Source organism: Rhinolophus sinicus, chromosome 15 (genome assembly GCF_057876585.1).
Source record: "Rhinolophus sinicus isolate RSI-liver-muscle chromosome 15, RSI-T2T, whole genome shotgun sequence".
Lineage (NCBI taxonomy): Eukaryota > Metazoa > Chordata > Mammalia > Chiroptera > Rhinolophidae > Rhinolophus > Rhinolophus sinicus.
The window spans coordinates 64,875,036-64,896,616 of NC_142515.1; the positions used below are offsets into that span (position 1 = coordinate 64,875,036).

General features: G+C 41.6%; 1 protein-coding gene and 1 pseudogene across 14 annotated transcripts in view; both read left to right on the top strand.

Annotated features, from left to right (window-relative positions):
• Positions 1–257: 257 nt before the first annotated feature.
• The window catches only part of ZFAND4 (zinc finger AN1-type containing 4), a 107,253-nt gene continuing 85,929 nt past the window's right edge, over positions 258–21,581 (top strand). For 3 of the 13 annotated variants that reach the window (XM_074337282.2, XM_074337287.2, XM_074337289.2), the window contains exons 1-2: positions 12,432–12,571; positions 15,978–16,097. Coding sequence is in view for 4 of the 13 variants with exons in the window: in XM_074337278.2 (XP_074193379.2) it covers positions 12,310–12,571 (262 nt within the window). In the remaining 9 variants the exon portion in view is untranslated. The other 10 variants (XM_088792137.1, XM_074337284.2, XM_088792138.1 and 7 more) reach the window with 10 other exon arrangements.
• Positions 596–12,262, top strand: LOC109437163 (small ribosomal subunit protein uS12 pseudogene; annotated as a pseudogene). The gene is made up of 2 exons (XR_016018936.1): positions 596–725; positions 1,237–12,262. The product of XR_016018936.1 is annotated as a small ribosomal subunit protein uS12 pseudogene (transcript).

Genomic DNA, 21,581 nt, shown 5'->3' on the forward strand with positions numbered 1-21,581 from the left:
CACCTTCGTGTGGCCAGAGGCCAACGCCGCCGTTCCTACAGGCTGTCCGGCCCGTCTCCAGCCCGCCCACTTGGGCCCTAGTCTGGTGTCCACTGTCAATAATAAAGAGTCAACATCCGGGCCACTCCTAAACCACAGCCACCACCGAATGAAAAGAAAGCTCCGGCGCCCCGGCAACCGCCGGCGCCGGCGGCCAGGCCTGATTGGAAGGCGGCGTGAGCGGCGGCGAGCGATTGGCGCGCTGTGTCACAAAGGGGCGGGGCGCGGCCGCAGAGCGCCCCTCGCCAGTGCCGGCCGCGGCGTCCTGGGTGGGACTGCACCTCCCTGTCGGCCTGCGGACGAGCGAGCGAGCGGATCAGACAGCCGGTGAGGGCGAGCGGGCCGGATGGGGTGGGCGCCCGGGGCCGAGGGCCGCTGAGCGGAGCCGCGCTGCCGCCGCGGGCCAGAGGGGTGCGCCGGCCTCTGGGCGCGGGGCAGCCGGGCCGCGCCCACTCCGCCGCCTGTCGCTGTGCTCGCCGCTGTTGCCCCGAGACCGGCGCGGCGGGCAGTCTTCGCTGAGGACACAGCCTCCATTCTCCGCCTCTCCGCAAGCAGGACGCGCCTCCGTGCGACGGGCGCTGCTCTCTGATCGCGGATTTCGACGCGGAGCCTGATCGCTGTCCTCCAGATCAGGCCCCTGCGTCTGCGGAGCCGGCGTTTCTCTTGGAGGAGCACGGGCTGTGCAGGTGACTCAGCGGTCTTCAGGAGTTTGTGCGTTGATGATTCGAGTAGACATTGGCTCCGAAGGAGCGTTTAGGGTACATTTGCACGGTATGGTGGTATAATTTCTGTAGCTTGTATTTGAAACTGAGGGGTGTCTTCACACATTAGTAAAAACAGTTCATTAATAGTCACTATTTTTAGTTGCTGCGTATTGTTCTGGATCTCTTTAGGTTGGGGGGAAAGTTTAAAAGGTAATTGCCCTTATGCAGCTAATATTCTTTACAATGGAGGATAAAGCTGATCCTTAGGTTACTGAAATTACTTATTTAGAGCTATTATTGCCTCACCTGTCTTGAACTTCCCTTTCATCTTTGGTGGTTGTATTTTAGAACTTTTTTCAGAAGAAATGAGAGAAATGTTTTGGGAATAGATTTAGAAATGTTTTTTGATGTCATTACTATTAATAGCGAAGTGTGTTTTTTAAAATTATTGGTAAAAATCCTTTGCTTTTGCTTGTGCCGATGGTGCCGGCAGGATGGGCAAGTATCACCGGCTTCGTACTGCCAGGAATCTCCGGAGCCACCGACGAGATCAGAAATGGCATGATAAACAGTACGAGAAAGACCATTTGGGCACAGCCCTCAAGGGCAACCCTTTTGGAGGCGCTTCCCATTCAGAGGGAATCGTGTTGGAACAAGTTGGGGTTGAAGCCAAACAGCCAGCTTCTGCCATCAAGAAGTGTGTTAGGGCCCAGCTAATCAAGAATGGCAAAAAAGGTCACAGCCTTCGTACCCAATGATGATTGTTTGAATTTTATTGAGGAAACATGAAGTTCTGGTTGCTGGATTTGGTCGCAAAGGTCATGCTGTTGATGACATGCCTGGAGTCTGCATTAAGGTTGTCAAAGTAGCCAATGTCTCTCTCTTGGCCTTATACAAAGGCAAAAAGGAAAGACCGAGATAAGTTTTGGTGGTGAAAACACAGTGGTAATACATTTTGCATATGCCAAAAACAAAAACAAACAAAAAACTTTAAGTACTTTTTTCTTAGTCTTCCTTTCCTATTCCTCTTCTATGTTTTGGCTGTTCTTGTTCTTTCATCATTTCCCATCCTGTCTTTGAGTCTTCACTGCCCCTACTTTCCACCATCATAGGGTTCCATACTATTTTATGTCGAGCATGACCCCACAGCACTTCCATGGTCCCTGCTTTTAATACTGGCTAGTGTTTGGCCTGCTGAGCTTTCATTTGCCTCTCTCTACCATCATCTAGTCCTCCAGTCAGTTTAACATGATTTAATGGCCTCATTTTGCCCTCTGTTACAGTGATTGCTACTGCTGAGAAATATAACTATTTTCTTGAGGCATACATTTCAGTTTTGAATTTGGTTACCAACCTTGCTTTTTTTCTGATATTGGAAGTTACTCCATTGATTAGGGCTCAAATTAATGTGGGTGTTCACAATTAGTGCTGTGCTAGGTTGTTGTTTTCGCCCATAGTTACTTTATCCATTCTTATTATAGATGAAGGACTTCCAAATCTGTCTTTGTTACCTTCTCCCACCCCCAGCTTTTTTATTATACTTAGAGTATTGCTGTGGAAGAGTGTCGTGATATGCTCCTTAGATCTTCTGTCTCTAAACTCCTTGGTTAGGCACTGGTCACCCATGTCTTTCTTTTTTTTAACGTTTATTTCAGCATTCCTGATCCCTGACTTCTGTTGCTAGAGTTGCTACTATGTAGATAGGAGTGCTGTTTGCTTTGGAAAAGCAGATACTGATTATTTTGTAGTACATACATGATAAATATGTTCTTAAGAATCTGCATGTTATCCAAAATTACACTGTAAAAGCAGTTGTTTCAGTGAGGGGGGAGAAGGGTCAGAGATTAGCTTCATACAATGTCATTTTTCCTACAGGCATTTCAGTGTGTTAAAGATATAAGAAACAAAACCTGAGGAATACGTTATTTAGCTTTTATTTAAGTGCAGTGATCCTTTACTACTATCACTAGCAGTATTATTAGCACAGTACTTTGTAGTATTATATTTATTACTCATTATTTTGATTAGTAGTATAACAGCACTCAGAGCAGCTATGCTGCTAGCAACAACTTTTCTTCCTGTGATGCCGTCTTTTTAGGACGATCAGCAGTTTGCACAATGAAATTCAGTTTCCCTAATTAATTAATTATACTTCCAATTAGTATTATAAAGTGTTCTGCTAAGTATTTCTGCTAAGTATTCACATAGCAGAAATCCCTGTATGAGCATGTATGTTATGAGTTGGGTAAACTTTGGTGGACTTAGTTTGGAATGAATCATAGCATGATTCCCATGGGAAACCAACATTCCTCCAAACAAACTTTTGGAGCATAACCAAACATTCCTTCATCTCTAAAAAAGGGATAATACCTTATCAATATCAGCTTTGTTCTAAGGATCAATTGAGAAAATGAATATTTACTTACTCTTTCATGAACAAACCTTTAATGAGCACCCATGTGTATAAAACACTGCGCCAGGTGGTGGGCGGTAATCAGATGTGGTTCCTCCCTTAAGTAGCTCACAGTATAGTCGAGTAAGAAGGCCGTGTAAAAATGAAATTGATTGTAATAGGTGCAATATGCGATGGAGGTAGGGGTGCAAAGGAGAGTAACCATAAAAGACTTGTGGAATAGTTGCTATTTGAGCTGAGTTTTGAAAAATGATTAGTGCTTGTCAGGTAGTCAAGTGTAACACTGGCAGTGAGCAGAGCAAAGCAGGAGGTCTGATGTAGAGGCTGATGTGTTCCAAAGCTGCAGGTGCAAATGATGAGAGAACAGAGGTACCAGAGGTGTTGCAGGGTGGGGTGAGGTGTATGTATAAATAAAATGGGGCTGGAAGGTGAGATGCATGATCTTAGGACCCTTTCTAAGGAGTCTGAATTTTATTCTATAAATAGTGGGAAACCATTGTAGGGCCTTGAACTAAGAAATAACATGATCAGTTATACATTTAAAAAAGATAACTGTGCTCCACATCAAGAGTCATTAGGGAAATGCAAGTTAAAACAGTGAGCTATCACTACATGCCTATTAGAATGGCCAAAATCCAGAACACTGACATCATTAAATGCTGGCAAGGGTGTGGAATAATACTAGGAACTGTCTGTCACTTGTTGTTGGCGGCTACTTTGTAAGACACTTTGGCAGTTTCATACAAAACTGAACGTACTCTTAGCACAAGATCCAGCAGTTGGTATTTACCACTCCTTGGTATTTACCCAAAGGAGTTAAAAACTCATGTTTGCACAAAAACCTGCACACAGATGTCTATAGCAGCTTTATTCATTGTTGCCAAAGCTTGGAAGCAACCAAGGAGTGTCCTTCAGTAAGTGTATGGATAAATAATCTGTGTACATTCAAACAATGGAATATTACTTAGTATTACAAAGAAATGAGCTGTGAACCCATGAAAAGACATGGAGGAAATTTAAATGCATATTACTATATGAAAAGTCAATCTGAAAAGGCTACATACTATATGATTCCAAGTATATGACAGTCTGGAAAAGACAAAATTATGGGGATGGTAAAAAGATCAGTGGTTGCCAGGGAGTTGGGTGGGAGTGGAAGATGAATAGGTAGGGCACAGAGGCATCTTAGGGCATTGCAACTATTCTGTGTGATACTCCAATGGTGGGCGCATGTCATTACACATTTCTGATAACCCACAGAATGTACAACACCAGGAGTGAACCCTAATGTAAAGTATGGCTTTGGGGAGCTAATGATGCATCACTATAGGTTCATTGATTGTAACAGATACACTGCTCTGGTGCAGCACTGCGACAGTGGGGAAGTTGTGCGTGTATGAGGGCAGGGAATGTGTGGGAACTCTACTTCTATTCAGTTTTGCTCTGAGCCTAAACTGCTCTAAAAAATAAGTCTATTTAAAAGAGAGCAAAAAATCAGGTTTTTGACTAACTTAGATTCATTTCCCTCATTTACTCTGAATAGCTGTTTCACAGCAATGCTTTCTGAAGTGAAATATAAATTAATTTTAGAGCTTTGACCTCTCCCCCTGCTTAAATATAGTTGAGAGTAAAATAATTTCTGAACTATATGACATGATACCCTAATCCAGTTTTCATTAAACTTCCTTAAAATAGAAAAAAAATAACTGTTGGCATCATTGAGAATGGATTGGAAGAGTGGAGTGCAGGAGTCAAGGAGTATAGATAGGCTGTCGAAATTGCTCAGTTGAGAACTAATGAAGGCCTGAACTAAATCCTAATCATTGTTGTTGGAGAGCATGACAGATTATAGAAATATTAAGAAGTTGTACTGTTAGGATGGGTCACTTCTAGATATTTTAGGGATAGAGGAAAATCTAAAATGATTCAAGATTTCTAGCTTGAGTGACTAGATTAATGGTGATGTTGATCTAGATGGAGACTGGAGGACAAGAAGGAGGTTTGTAGGGAAGATGATTACATTTGGATATACTGGATTTCAGGTGTCTGTCTAATGTCCAGATTTCATATGCTTATGGAATATCATGCCTCTAGAATGGAGATGTAGGTTATTAATCAAACCATAGTCTTTTAAAAATAACTCTTCCTTTAAACACACTGCTATGAAAATTACAGTGACTTCAGTCAAGGTAAAAAATTTATCACCCATTTTTCATCTTTACTCTTTTATGTCTCCAGTGTTCGTTTTTTGTTCACTTAGGCTTACTTACTGATACCCTTCTTCTACTCTGAGGCTTTACCTATTCTGTAGTACACTCAAAACTTTAGGGGCCGGCCCGGTGGCTCAGGCAGTTAGAGCTTCGTGCTCCTAACTCCAAAGGCTGCCGGTTCGATTCCCACATGGGCCAGTGGGCTCTCAACCACTGTTCAATTCCTCGAGTCCTGCAAGGGATGGTGGGCTGCACCCCCTGCAACTAAGATTGAACATGGCACCTTGAGCTGAGCTGCCTCCCGGATGGCTCAGTTGTTGATTGGAGCACGGGCTCTCAACCACAAGGTTGCCTGTTCGATTCCTCGACTCAGGCAAGGGATAGTGGGCTCCACCGCCTGCAACTAAGATTGAACACGGCACCTTGAGCTGAGCTGCCGCTGAGCTCCCAGATGGCTCAGTTGGTTGGAGCGTGTCCTCTCAACCACAAGGTTGACGTTCGACTCCTGCAAGGGATGTTGGGCTGTGCCCCCTGCAACTAGCAACGGCAACTGGACCTGGAGCTGAGCTGTGCCCTCCACAACTAAGACTGAAAGGACAACAACTTGAAGCTGAATGGCACCCTCCACAACTAAGATTGAAAGGACAACAACTTGACTTGGGAAAAAAAAAAAAAGTCCTGGAAGTACACACTGTTCCCCAATAAAAAGTCCTGTTCCCCTTCCCCAATAAAATCTTAAAAAAAAACAAAAAACTTTACCCATCTCTGGACTACATCAAACTAAAAAGGTTTTGCACGTTGAAGGAAAGTATCACAAAATGAAAAGACAGCCTACTGAGTGGGAGAAGATATTTGCAAATGATACATCTGATAAGGTGTTAATATCCAAACTATATAAGGAACTCCTACAACTTAACACCAAAAAAACAAACAATCCAATTGAAAAATGGGCAGAGGACCTGAATAGACTTTTTCCAAAGAGGACATACACATGGCCAACAAACATGAAAACATACTCAGATATCACTAATCATCAGAGAAATGCAAATCAAAAACACAATAAGATATCGCCTCACTCTGTCGGAACAGCTATCATCAATAAACAAGTAACGTGCTGGCGAGGATGTGGAGAAAAGGGAGCCCTCGTGCACTGTTGGTGGGATTAGGGCAACATATTAATAAAATAAGAGACAATTCTCACAGTCATCTCAATAGACTCTGGAAAGAAAAGCATTTGACAAAATCCAACACCCTTTCATGATTAAAAAACAAACACCTAAACAAAGTAGGAATAGACGAGAACATATTCAATCTGATAAAAATTAATGAAAACCCCACAGCTAAAATAATAGGTTATGGTTAAAGACAATGCTTTCCCTCCACAATCAGGAATAGGACAAGAATGTCTGCTCTCACCACTTCTGTTCAACCTTGTATTGGAGATTCTAGGCAGGGAGTTAGATAAGAAAAGGAAATAAAGAGCTTCCAGATTGGAAAGGAAGAGGTAAAAATCTCTATTTGCAGACCACATGAATTTATATGTAGAAAATCCTAGGGATCGACTAGAACTAATAAATGTATTCATCAAGGTTGCAGTGTACAAGATCAATATATTAATATCAATTGTATTTCTATACACTTAGCAATGAAAAATCTGAAAATAAAACTAAACAATTTCATTTAAATAGCATCAAAAAGACTAAAATTCTTCGGAATACATTTATTTGAAATGCAAAACTTGTACTTTAAAAACAAAACATTGTTGAAAGCCTTTGAAGAAGTTATGAGTAAACTGAAAGATGTCACATGTTCATGGATTAGAAGATTTAATATTGTTAAGATGGTAATACTCTACAAATTGTGAACTGTTGTTGACTGGGAGCCTTACTGATAACATAAACAGTCAGATTAACACCTATTTTGCACATTGTGTGTATTATATATTGTATCCTTACAATAAGCTAGAGAGAAGAAAATATAATGAAAATCATAAGAGAAAATACATTTAAAGTACTGCAATATATTTATCTGTACTGTAAGTTTATGTCATATGTTTATAAGATCATTTGTCAATACATCAATATTACATGATACAAAACACTGTAGATGTTTTTAATATATGTATTACAACACTGGACATCAAAAGTGAAAAGATCATGTGAAAAAGAAATTCATATTTATTTATAGATTATAACGATTCATGCATTGATAATGAAGAAGTAGCAATATGATTGCTTTCCAGTAGCTTAGTGTAATCGATACCATTACTTCATGGTAGCCTAACCCATACACTAATGAAGGCAAAAAAATTTTATGGCATACAGTATTATACTCATATTCATAAGGTAGTATTGAAAACATCGTTACTTTTTGAAAAAAAACACATACCTGTGATGATAGGCTGATACACAGTTTCTCCAATTATGATAGAGGCATACTGTTACTGTGATGAAATTCTTTGAAAAGCAGTAGTAAGAAAACTAACACTATTAATTTTATATTAAATATCACTCACCTTGTGCCTATGTAAGGATAGGCTATCCACTTCCATACAAGTCTTGCAATCTGTTCTACACAATGAATACTAGTCAGTGATTATGATGATGATACAAAAAATGCCATATATAGTTCTTGCTATACAGTTACTAGATTTTCTCACAAAGAAGCACACAAACACGCACAACAAATAAACTTAGTAATTGTATGGCATGATGATTTTCACTCATTAATTGGAAGTGGAGCACTATCTTCATCCTCATTGTCTTCACAATAAGGAAGAGGAAGAGGAGGGGTCGTCTTGCTATCTTGGGGGGCAGAGGCGGAAAAGATGGAGGAGATGGAAGGGGAGGCAGGAGAGGCAGGCACACTCGGTGTAACTTTGTGGAAATATATAATTCCTGCCGGACTTTTTGCTTTTTCATTTCTCTAAAAATGTTTCTATATGTTTCCAATCCTTCCATCATTTACTTTAGTATCAGTGCCTGTACCATAGAAGCGTCCATGTTGTAAAGTGAGTCAAAAGCAGTCTTGAGTAATTGGAACCCTTCGACCAGGTTGCCTATGTCAGGTCATTTTCCGGCACTGCCTCTTTCACATCGTCCGGCACTGGTTCAGAAGAACTCATCCCCACCGAGTTGTCTTCTGTTATTCCTCTGGTGTGTCCATTAGCTCTTGAATTTCTCCAAGATCCATATCTTGAAAGCCTTCACCCCCGCCTTTCCCCTTTGTTGCCATATCCACAATCTCTTATGATTTCCCTGAGGCTGTATTGTAAATCCCCTGAAGTCATGCACGGCATCTGGACACAGTTTTCTCCAGCAGGAATTTGTTGTTTTGGGCTTGTTGAATTTCACAGCTTTTTCTATCACCGTGATGGCATCTTCAGTGGTGTAATCCTTCCAGACTTTCATGATGTTGTTTTTATCAAGGTTCTCTTCCATAGCACTGACATCCTTTTCCATTGAGCACTATGTGTAATGAGCCTTAAAGGTCCTTATGGCCCCCTGATTTAGAGACTGAATTAGAGATGATGGGTTTGGGGACAAGTAGTCCACCTTGGTGCCTTCGGTCTTGAACTCATGGGGTTCTGGGTGACCAGGAGAATTGTCCAAAATCAAATCAACTTTAAAAGACAGTTCCTTATTGGCAAGGTATTTCCTGACTTCAGGAACAAACCATCGATGGAACCAGTCCAGGAAAAGGGTTCTCATTGTTCAGGCCGCCTTGTTGTACAACCAAAACACTGGCTGCTGGTGTTACCTTTTCCCTTCAAGGTTTGGGGGTGAGCAGCCTTATAGATAAGGCTGTTCCTTGGCATTTGCACAGAACAGTAGAGTTAGTCTGCCCCTCCCTGTCTTAAATCCTGGTGTTCACTTTTCTTCCTTAACTCATGAATGTCCTTTGTGACATTTTTTCTTTCCAGGATAGGACACTTTCATCTGCATTAAAAACCTGAGAGGCAGATATGTTTTCTCCTCAATGATTTTCTTCACTGGTCTGCTGATTCTTAGCAGAAGCTGATTCTCCTGGCATGTTGACATTTTCCAAGACAAATCTTTTAGAAAATTACTGCCATTAAATTCTCCAGCTTCACATCTTTCACCTTCGTCTTCCTTTAAGTTGTCATATTACTTTGCTTTTTCTCAAATCATATTAGAGTCTATAGGTAGGCCTTTTCTTACAGCAATCTTACACCCACATTAAAGCTACATTTTCAATACAGTCTAAAAAAGTATTTTACAAAAAGTGCTAAGTTTTCATGCCTGCTGGTGATGTTGCAGCAACGGGTTCACAAATTTCCTTTTATTTTTTTACGTGGTCCTAACGCTGGATTAATTTATCTTGAAATGGTGGGCAACTGCAGCTGCAGACCTCAATCTACAGTACACACCAAGCAATTCAAGTTTTTTTTCTAATGTCATGACTTCTTTCCATGTTGGGAGCACTTCCAGCACCACTAGTGGCACTTTGTATGGATTTCATGGTGTTACTCAAGGTTTGCGGTATTACCATATAAACACAATGAAAAATACATGAGAACCTTGAGACATCACTTGTTACTGCAATACACAATTTACTAGCGAGACAAACTGCCTATGTGGAGATGACTAGTATCATGCATGGTGTAACCAGATTCTCACAACACTTGCTCACCGCAGTTGCCATAGGAGGTGACTTCGAAATGATCACAGTAGTTCAGTATGTACTACAATTAATTTTATGCAGTTTTGATTTAATATTACCTATTTATGTTTTTTTACATTTCTCTCAACTGAATGGCACCACGTATGGTCTGTGTTTTTGTGCTTAAGTTTTGATAAATTTTAACTATATAATTTGCATATATTTTGTGGTAGCACATGATAAAATAAACTAGTATCTACACGTATTTTTTGCATACATGACACATCTAACTTTTTATCTTTTCAAATATTTTTAGGCTATACAATTCACCTGTGAGTTTCTTCAAATTGTCACAAATCTCAAACATTTTTTTCAATATATTCATTGAAAAAAATCTGCATATAAGTGGACCTGCACAGTTCAAACCTGTGTTTTCAAGGGTCAGCTGAAATTTGTATCACCTTGGATTAGTCAAAGCTTTTAAAATATGACACAAAAAACACAAGGAACAAAAGAAAAATAGCCAAATTGGACTTCATTAAAATTAAAAACTTTTGTATCTGCAACGACACCATCAAGAAAGTTAAAAAGACAGTCCTTAAAATTGTAGAAAATATTTGCGAATCATATCTGTTAAGAGGCTTGTATCTAGAAAACATAAAAAAAAAATCCTTACAACTCAATAATAGACCACCCAATTAAAAGTGGACAAAGGATCTGAATAGACTTTCTAAATAGACATTTCTGTAAAGAAGGTATACAAATGGCCAATGAGCACATGAAAAGATGCTCAACATCATTTCTCTTTAGAAGAAGGCAAGTCACAACCACAATGAGATACCACTTCACACTCACTAGGATGGCTTTAATCAAGACAATAAAAACTATTGGCAAGGACGTGGAGAAACAACACTCTCATTCATTGTTGATGGCAATGTAAAATGGTTCAGACCACTTTTGGAGTTACACAATTGCTAAATGTGGAGTTACCACATGACCTAGTAATTCCACTCCTAGATATATACGGCGGAGAAAGGAAAACATGTCCACACAAAAACTGTAATTGAATGTTCTCATAGCTTTATTCATAATAGCCAGAAATTGGAAACAATCCAAAATGCCCATCAACTGATGACTGGATAAACAACATTTATTCAACAATAAACAAAGAATAAAGTACTGATACATTCTAGAACATGGATGAACTTTGAAAACATTATGCTAAGGAAAGAAGCCTGTTACAAAATATTACATATTGTGTGATTCTATTTATGTGAAGTGTCCAGAATAGGCAAAATTATAGACACAAAGTAGATTAGTGGTTGCCTGGGGCTGAGAGGGAAAGGGAGAATTCGGGAATGATGTCTAAGTTGTACTTGACGTGATGAAAAGGTTCTAAAAATGATTATGGTGATGGTGGTACAATTCTGTGAATATATTAAAACACGGTAAATTTTAGACTTTAAATGGATGAATTCTATGATACGTACCTCAGTAAAGCTATTACAATTTACCTACCTCTCCAGGAAAATGTGTATCATCTGTCCTCTAGTTTAAGACCGTCCCCTTTACAAGTTTTCACTGAAAAATAGTAATTTGTCAATTTGAGTATTCCTATTTTTCTAATTATATACTTGTTAATTATCTTAGTACTTCTGTTAGTGGTGTTTGCCTCTTGGATGTTTGTGTGTAGAAATTATGTCTAATGTCTGTTAACCAGCATTAACCATCCCAGTGCTCTACTGATTGATAACATATGGAAACACAAATGCTCATTAATTATTTAGTGAGTCCTATTTTTAAGGAACCTTTTAAGATGGTTGCTATTCCTTTTATTCAGTGTGATTCAAATGTACAGTGGCTATAAAGTTATGCTTTATATGGATTCTAAAACATAATTTACATGTTTTAGGAAAAGATGTGCATAAATTTTTCAAAGTCTTGCAAGCACATACCTATGTATGGAGTTCGCTGATTTAAATAGCATTAACAAAAAAACAAATATTTGTTGAGCATGTGCTGTATATAAGTAACTGTGCTGAGCTTTAGTAAGATACAGAAAATTATTGCAAATATACCTGTTCTTGATAATCTTACAGTTTAATGGAGGTGGGGAGTGATTTCAGAGACAAATGTGAGAAGTTCAGGATTAGCATATTAAGCACTAAAATGAATTCGGGGGCTGTCTGGAAGATTGATGTGGCCAGAGTTGTTCAGAAAATGTTTATGGAGGAATGAGACTTTCAGGTAGACTTGTTAAAAAATTATTCTTGTTTTTAAGGTACGAAACTGAAAACATGAACAACGATACATATTACCAATGTTCAAAGCTGATTTGGCTAGAACTGGTATACAGTTGCCTACAACATATTCCAGAAGAATTAGAAAAGCCAAAGTAATGGATAACCGAAAAGAGCCTCCATTCTTCAATGAAGATAACATGGGACCACTGTACTACAAACTTCCTTTCTATGACACCATGGAGCTCTTCGTTGAAACATTGACTGGAACATGTTTTGAGCTGAGAGTTTCACCCTTTGAAGCTGTTATTTCTGTGAAAGCAAAAATTCAGAGATTGGAAGGTACTAGTCTTTCTTTATTTTTAGGATATAAGGATTAAATTTGTTCATCAAGAGTGTATAATAACTTTAACTTTTCCTACAGAGAAAAGGTCAAACATACACAGAATTAGAAACTATAGGCTAATTAACCCCCATGTACGTTTTACTCAGCTTCAACAGTTATCAATTCATGAGCTTTCTTGTTATCATTTCTGTGTTCCCCTCACCTCATTCCCTTTCCACCAGATTCTTCTGAAGCAAATTCGTGGCATCATGTTAATGGTGTGAAATAATATTTTAAAACAGTTTTTCAACAGGTTATGATGACTTACAAATTCTGCCATAACTACCTTACAGTTACTTTTAATGAGCAATAGTAATTGCATTCCCTTTGAGAATACTTTTTCCTTCTTTAATGTGGAGATTTTCTGAGACAAGTTTTTGGCTTACACTTATATATATTGGAAGTTTCCTCAGTATAGCAGGCACATTGAATATTGTACATCATCTCTTTTGTGGTTCGTGTATTTGTGAAGTGTCACAAACTACTTTGTGTAAAATTAGTCTTTTACTTTGTACTTAGCAGACTTCTGAAATAAGTGGTATTTGTCATTTATAGTTGTTAAAATCTAGTCTTTACTAGTAGAAAATTACATTGCCCCATATAATACTAAATAGATCTTTGCTTTTCAAACAAGCTGGAACTTGCTTTTAAAGGTAGTAACTAGCATTGCCCTCCAGCCCAGGTTAAGTTCAGAATTGTAGAAGGATGAGGAGGGTTGGAATTTTTATCTGTGTAAATCAAGGATCCTGGTATCTGGGCTTCTGAGTATTTGCTGCTCCTCTAGTAACTAACCTGTATTGAAGTTAGTGGCCAGGTGAGTCCAATGACGGCGTCAGTACATGGCACATGAAGGTTTTGTCTTCCCAAGTGATCTGGTGAGACATGGAGTCTGAATAGTTTATTTTGGATTTGTGCTTCTTTTTTATTTATATGACGGGGTAATGATATCTTTTTAGGAAGAGGAGGGTAAACCCTCCTGTGCTCTAAATAATTCTTCTATTATTTCCTCCTTTCATGCATTTTGAATAACCCTTGTGCAGCAAAAACACTTTAGAGACCATGCTATTTAGGCCTCTTAATGTCAGAAGAGTAAACTTGGGCTTAGAGAAGATTAGGGACTTGTCCAGTGGAAGTATTTAGTTACTGATTGAGTTAGGACCAGAACCAAGATGTAGGCTTCTTGTCCTCTGGAAGGAGGGTAAAGCAGTGGCTTTGTAGATATTAGACAGTTGAATCCTAGGTTAGACAATCATAAAACAAATACAGTTATTGTGGGGTTGGGGGGGAGAGAGAGAGAGAGCATACACGAGTTCTCTGGTATTCTTATAAGGGTACTGATCCCACCCTGAGGTCTCACCTTCATGAGTCTCACCTTCTCACCTTCATAACTTCATCTAATTATCTCCCAAAGGCCCCATCTCCAAATAGTATCACATTAGGAGTTCAGCTTTCAATATACCAATTTGCAGAGGGACACAGTTCAGTCCATGACACCTACCACTAGTGGTCAATAGCTTAATTCCTATGCCCATTCTTCATCCTCATACCCTTTACCCCTTCCTTTCCTCTTATTCTCCATACTTTCTTGTAACTTTTTTTTAAATTAGTTTCAGGTGTACAAAACAATGTCATAGTTAGACATTTATACCCCTCCCAACTCCCCTCCCCCAATCTACTACCCCTCTGACGTCATATATAGCTGTTACAATTCCATTGATTACATTCCCTATGCTGTACTCCACTTCCTGTGACCATACATATATTAAATTATAGTTGACATCCATTGTTATTCAGTTTCAGCCTCAGGTGTACAGCACAGTGGTCAGGCATCTACACCGTCCCTGAAGTGGTCTCCCTAATAAGACAAGTGCCTATCTGACACCCTACAAAATCTTTACAACATTATTGATTATATTCCCCAAACTGTTTTTCATATCCCCGTGGCAATATTGTGGCTACCAATTTGTGCTTTCTAATCCCCTCACCTTCTCCCTCATCCCCACCCCACTGACATCTAGCAACCATCAGTTTTTTCTCTGTATTTCTGAGACTATTTCTGATTAGTTTACTCATTTATTCTGTTCTTTAGATTCCACACATAAGTGAGATCACATGGTATTTGTCTTTCTCCGTCTGACTTATTTCACTTAGCATAATATCCTCTAGGTCCATCCATATTGTTGCAAATGGTAAGATTTCATTCTTTTTTATGGCTGAGTAATACTCCATTGTATAAATGTACTGCAGTTTCTTAATCCAGTCATCTACCGATGGGCATTTCGGTTGTTTCCATGTCTTGGCTATTGTAAATAGTGCTGCAGTAAACATAGGGGTGCATAGATTTTTTCGAATTAGCGATTTGGATTTCTTTGGATAGATGCCCAGGAGTGGAATTGTTGGGTCATAAGGTAGTTCCACTTCCAGTTTTTTGAGATACCTCCATACTGATTTCCATAGTAGCTACACCAATCTGCAATCCCACCAACAATGTACCAGGGTTCCCTTTTCTTTACAACCTCACCAGCACTTGTTGTTTGTGGACTTGTTGATGATAGTCATTCTGACAGGAGTGAGGTGGTATCTCATTGTGGTTTTTATTTGCATTTCTCTGATAATTAGTGAGGTTGAGTATCTTTTCATGTTTGCTGGCCATCTGTATGTCCTCTTTAGAGAAATGTCTCTTCATGTCCTCTGCCCATTTTTTTTTTAAAGATTTTATTGGGGAAGTGGAACAGGACTTTATTGGGGAACAGTGTGTACTTGCAGAACTTTTTTTTTTCCAAGTCAAGTTGTTGTCCTTTCAGTCTTGGTTTTGGAGGGCGCAGCTCAGCTCCAGGTTCAGTTGCCGTTGCTAGTTGCAGGGGGTGCAGCCCACCATCCCTTGTGGGAGTCGAACCGGCAACCTTGTGGTTGAGAGCCCACCGGCCCATGTGGGAATGGAACCGCCAGCCTTTGGAGTTAGGAGCACGGAGCTCCAACCGCCTGAGCCACCGGGCCGGTCCATTTTTTAATTGGGTTGTTTGTTTTTTTGGTGTTGAGTTGAATGAGTTTTTTAATAAATTTTGGATGTTAATCCCTTATCAGATGTATCATTGGCAAATATCTTCTCCCATTCAGTAGGATGCCATTTTGTTTTATTGATGGTTTCCTTTGCTGTGAAAAACTTTTGAGTTTGATGTAATACCACATGTTTATTTTTCCTTTTACTTCCCTTGCCCGAGGCGATATATCAATAAAAATATACTAAGGGTAATGTCTGCAAATTTACTTCCTATATTTTCTTCTAGGAGTTTTATGGTTTCAGATCTTCTTTCTTGTAACTTCTTGCAGCTCATGGGCAGTGACAGTCATTCTATTCTTCAGCAGGCTTCAAGAGGGCATCCATCCTGAAAAAATCAGTTTGAATCCTTTCCTGGGTGATCTTTCTATTTCTACTGGAAGGAAGACATTTCTTCTGTCAGGAAGACATTTGGGGCTAACATGGTGGGTAAGACTCTCCAAAACAGAGTGATATGGAGTAGGGAGAGGTGACACTGCTTGGTTTAATCCTTAGGGGAAATGGTTGCTCTGCCAGATGGTTTTTCCTTATAGGCATCCTTTGTTAAGTTTAGAACTAGAACCCAGTGGGGGATAGAAAGGTAGATGGAGGGGACTGTGGAAGAAGGGCTGAAGGAGTGTTCTGGAGGAGGCATGATGAAGCTGTAGTGAGAAAGGAGCAGTACCTACAGGGAGCTTCCAGTGGGCCTGGAAGGCATGGGAGCACTGACTTCAGATTACTTACTGAGGAAATTACTAAACCCTCTCTTTCCCTCAGTTTTGCTCATTTTATTTTATTTTGTTTTATTTTTTGAAAGGAGGGCACAGCTCACAGTGGCCCATGCAGGGATCAAACCGGCAACCTTGATGTTATCAGCACCACCTTCTAACCAATTGAGCTAATGGTCACCCCGTTTTGCACATTTTAAATGGGAATAACAATAATACCTGTCTCAAGGAGTTGTTCTTAGAATTATCTGAGTTAATAAATGTGAAGCGTTTAGCAGAGCATCTGTGTTCTTTATCAGGGGGAAATAATCTGTGGAGAAGCACAGTACATATCTGAGAATATAAGAGCTGTGCCCTTGGGAGGAGATGTAATCTAGCCCTCCAAGTTTCTAGAGAAGGCCAATTATTTGAAGCTTGTCATTACCTAGAGCAGTAGTCAGCAAAGGAGAGTATATATATTGCTCAGAGGATGTGAAACACAATCCAGTGGAATTTGGAAAGAAAAAAACATCTGCCAAGAAATGTAAGTGATTGTTGTCATTTGTTTTTTATTTCCATGGGCAGTGGATTCCCTGTACTGGCCATCTATGGTAATTGGCATTAGTGCTCTCTAATAAAGACTTCTCTGAATGGGATAGTATTGTTTTCCTGGCCCTCTTCTGTATAGGTGAGTCCCTATTATTAGTTCTGGCCAATGAGCTATGAATGGGAAGTTTCTATCAGCCTGCGTCCCTGAGTGATTATAGTGAGCAGATCCCTGGCTGATATGCAATGGACATGTAACTTGAGCAAGAAGGAAATCTTTGTTTTAAGCCACTGACATTTTATTGTGGTTTAGGGTAGGTTCAGCGTAACCTACAGGTAACCCCTGTATAACATGGTTGTTAGGTTCTGAAGAGATGCTGTGTTATGTGAATCCATGTCATACGAAACAGAACTAGTACAAAAAAGGGGGTTAGGTTCCAAAAATTAAAAAAAATACTATTATATTTTTATAATTAGGAGAAATATCTTTATTAAAGCAATTTTCACCAAAAGTATAATGTTTTCTTCATCATCACTACTAAGCACCATTTTTTTTTTAAGATTTTTTTTTTTTAATTGGGGAAGGGGTACAGGACTTTATTGGGGGAACAGTGTACTTCCAGGACTTTTTTCCAAGTCAAGTTGTTGTCCTTTCAATCTTAGTTGTGGAGGGTGCCGTTCAGCTTCAAGCTGTTGTCCTTTCAGTCTTAGTTGTGGCGGGCGCAGCTCAACTCCAGGTCCAGTTGCCATTTCTAGTTGCAGGGGGCACAGCCCACCATCCTTTGTGGGAGTCGAACCGGCAATCTTGTGGTTGAGAGTGTGTGCTCCAACCAACTGAGCCATCTGGGAGTTCAGTGGCAGCCAAGCTCAAGGTGCCGTGTTCAATTTTAGTTGCAGGGGGCGCTGCCCACCATCCCTTGCGGGACTCAAGGAATCGAACTGGCAGCCTTGTGGTTAAGAGCCCACTGGCCTATGTGGGAATCGAACCGGCAGCCTTCGGAGTTAGGAGCATGGAGCTCTAACCGCCGGAGCCACCAGGCTGGCCTAAGCACCATTTTTTGACAAGATGTCTTCATCCTCTGAACTTAATACTCCACGAACAAAATGGATTTAAATTCTAATAAATTTTAAAATTCTGCAGTCAAATCTAATACGACATCCATGCTCTAATGAAAAATTTCAAAGGAGATACCTTTTGCTCTTAAAATCTTTTATTATGTTCCATGTTATTCGGGGATTTCCCTAATTTCAAATGAGATATTGTCAAGCTGTGTGTCATGCGGGGTCTCTGGTCCCACTCCCCACATAAGAATGCAGGATATGGTGAGGACAAAAAGGAACACCCACAGAGCCATAGATAGGGGAGCCATGTTCTCTCTGGCGGCTGGGCGAGACACACACAGTAGTATCCACACGATCCGCATACCGCCATTCACTTCTCTGCCTGCCAACCAACCAACCAATCAACACAGCCCCACAGTTACATCTGTAGCCAATTGGCTAACTGGTTACGGCTGACGGCTAACCAATCACAGTTGATGGTCATTCACTACCAGAGCCAGCACCTCCCCACACGAGGCTGAGAGCATGGAAACTGCTCTCTGGGACTCTGTCCCCACACTCCACCCCTTCAAGGTCTTGCCTCACAATCTACACTACAAGCGTCTTCTGTGAGGGGCCCTGTGACTTCTCCAATTCCAAAATTGTACGACCAATTTCCTCCTCTCCTCCTGGCAGGTGGTACTGTCGCACCGTAACCACACACTGGGGCTGCGGCAACACTTGAGGAGGGTGGTGAGCATGCCAACATGTCAGTCACTTTCACCACACCCATACGGAGATGGAACTCTTCCACCGACGACTGTAAACTGAGGCCATGTAGCACGTCCACTCCTACAATATATTCCGGAACGGGGGAGACATACTCCTTGTACATACGGGGGTGGGGGTGGGGGGAAGCCTTCCTATACCCAGTGGTAAGGAAACAGCTTTTACCATCATTGTCTGTCCCCTATAGCCATCAATGCAGATTGATGGTCCCATAAACATAGCCATCTGGGTTCCCATAAACAAGACTGTAGTCTACGCCAGTGTCCACTAGGGCAAAAACCCTCTGCACATTAGAAGGGGACCAATGTATGAACAGTTCCACGTGGGGCCTCCGGTCCTCGCTCATCCCCTCTGACCTGGTACCTTGGCTCTACCCCTAATCAAGCTGAAAGGAGTCCTGGAGGACACAAGTCGTGCTTTCCCGGACTTTTCCTTTAGGCTTCTCCGGAATTGCTGTTCCGGACACAACTGTTTCCAAAGTTCCAACAAGAGTGCATTGGATTGTCGGTCTGTTTTTTCCCGATCAATCCCTGCTGCCACGAGATTATGTCACATCTGCGTGTGTGTTACTCTCTAAGGCCTGCGACCTCGCCCCCTTACTTTTGATTTGGGTTTCTAGGTCTCAACTTCCCAGACCTCCTGTCTTAACTTCCTTTGCCGCAGTCTTTCAATATCCCCTAGGGTGGCCAGGGCAATTGTAACTTCATGGATCCGCCGCCCCACATAGGGCCTAAGAATGGCAACCAAGGATCCAAAAGCACTCGCAGGTGCAGTATCCAAAACCAGATCTCATGCTGGTTGTAAAACGCTCGTCATCCGGCCCCCGCATACTAGGGTTGAACATAGCATGTCTCATACCCACTTCACGGATGATTTAAGTTCAGTATACCATTGCTATTTACTCACAGTGTCTGGCAGCTCGCCAGCCTCTCCTCATACTGTGCTTACAGCAGCAGTGAGCCACTCCATTAGAGTGTGGTTGCCCTGGTCTTGGGCCAACCTATGGCGATTCTGTAACCTTTGTCGCAGGGACGGATGCATGGTCATGGAGGCCAGCTTTTCCATTTCGCCTGGGGAGCAGAGAATGCTGTCTGCACCCTCATCCCATAAACGTAGTAGCCAAGCCTAGATTGGCTCTCCAGGGTGCTGTCAGCACCGCTTCCCCAGCTCCTGCAGCTCAGTGGGAATGTAAGGCGTGTAGGTTGTGAACTCAGTCACAGCTGGGTTAGCGGCAGCAATGCTCCTGGGGCGCAAAGGTTGCTCACGTTTTACCCTTTGCTTCAAGATTGGCCGGGCTTGGGGGTTTGGAGCTACATTGTCTCCACTCATGTCATCTGCCTCTGCCTCAGAGTCTCCACTGTGGGGCTCCTCCTCTAACAAGCGGACTGAGCTTCCAGCGCCTCCCACTGGAACACCTGGTCCCGCACCTGTGCTATTCCAGCAAGCGCTTCCTCCGAGTTAATGATGCACTAGGGTGAGAACCTCCTCCAACCGACGGTCCCCAGCTCCCAATGCCACCCCCCAGGGCTGCTGATTTGGCACCTGAGCTATTTAATTAAGCGTGTCCTCTATGTTACGACACAAGGCGGTGAGGAACATGCAGCCTTCATGGCCAGCTGTACCCTTTGCCTCCTTCAGCAACCACTCAGCCAGAACCTGCAGGGCCCTCTCCGTGCTGGCCGGAGAGCCATCCATGTCCTCCCATCCCTCTTTGGGGGTCCAACTTCTGAGAACTGTGGCTACCGCGTACCACACACTGTGTGGGGGCCAGCTCTTCTGCCCAGAGTCAAACGCCATTCCTATCTGATTGGAATCTTGCTCGCCGCTCCAGGTGTCCAATTGCGTGAAGGCCTCAGTGCAAGATGTCCGCAACCCTCAGAACCTATGGCAGCAGCAGATTACCAAAAGGAAGGTGATGCCTTGTATGGCCAAGAGGGTGGTGTGCCATCTGGAGGTTTGAGTCTCCCTGGCAGACCACGCCTCCCATTCCCGGCGCAGCTCCTCACGGGTCTCCTGAAGCTGACCTTTGACACTCCAGAAAGCTTTGCCGGGCACCATACCCTGCTCACTGCGCCATTTATCATGCTGTGTGTCATGCGGGGTCTCTGGTCCCACTCCCCACATAATAACGCAGGACGTGGTGAGGCCAAAAAAGAACACCATGGAGCCATAGATAGGGGAGTCATACCGCTATATTCTCTCTGGCAGCTGGGCGAGACACACGCAGTAGTAGCCACATGATCCACAGTCCACCATTCACTTCTGGGCCTGCCAACCAACCAACCAATCAGTGCAGCCCCGCAGTTATATCAGTAGCCAATTGGCCAAGCGGTTACAGCTGGTGATCAACCAGTCATAGTTGATGGTCATTCATTACCTGAGCCAGCACCTCCCCACGTGAGGCTGAGAGCCTGGAAACTGCTCTCTGGGACTCTGTCCCCTAGATACCTTCTACTCTTAAAAGCTCTTATTATGTTCCGTGTTATTCGGGGATTTCCTTAATTTCGAACGAGATACTTTTTGCTCTTAAAAGCTCTTATTACACTCTGTGTTATTTGGGAATTTCTCTAATTCTCAAACCGTGTTAGAGTGAAACCATGTTCTAGGATGCCGTGTTGTACGAGGGTTTTCCCAAATTCTCTAAATGTGTGAGAGCGAAACAGTCTTATTGAAGTGCCGTGTTATATGGGGGTTATCTGTACTTTATTCTTACTGATTCAGTATCACATAGGGATCCATTTTTTTTTTCACTATATAGATAATTGGTTATCTAAAACCACTTACTGAATTAGTTTAATCTTTTCTGATTAATTTCATATCTGTCATGTACTACATTTTTATTTATAT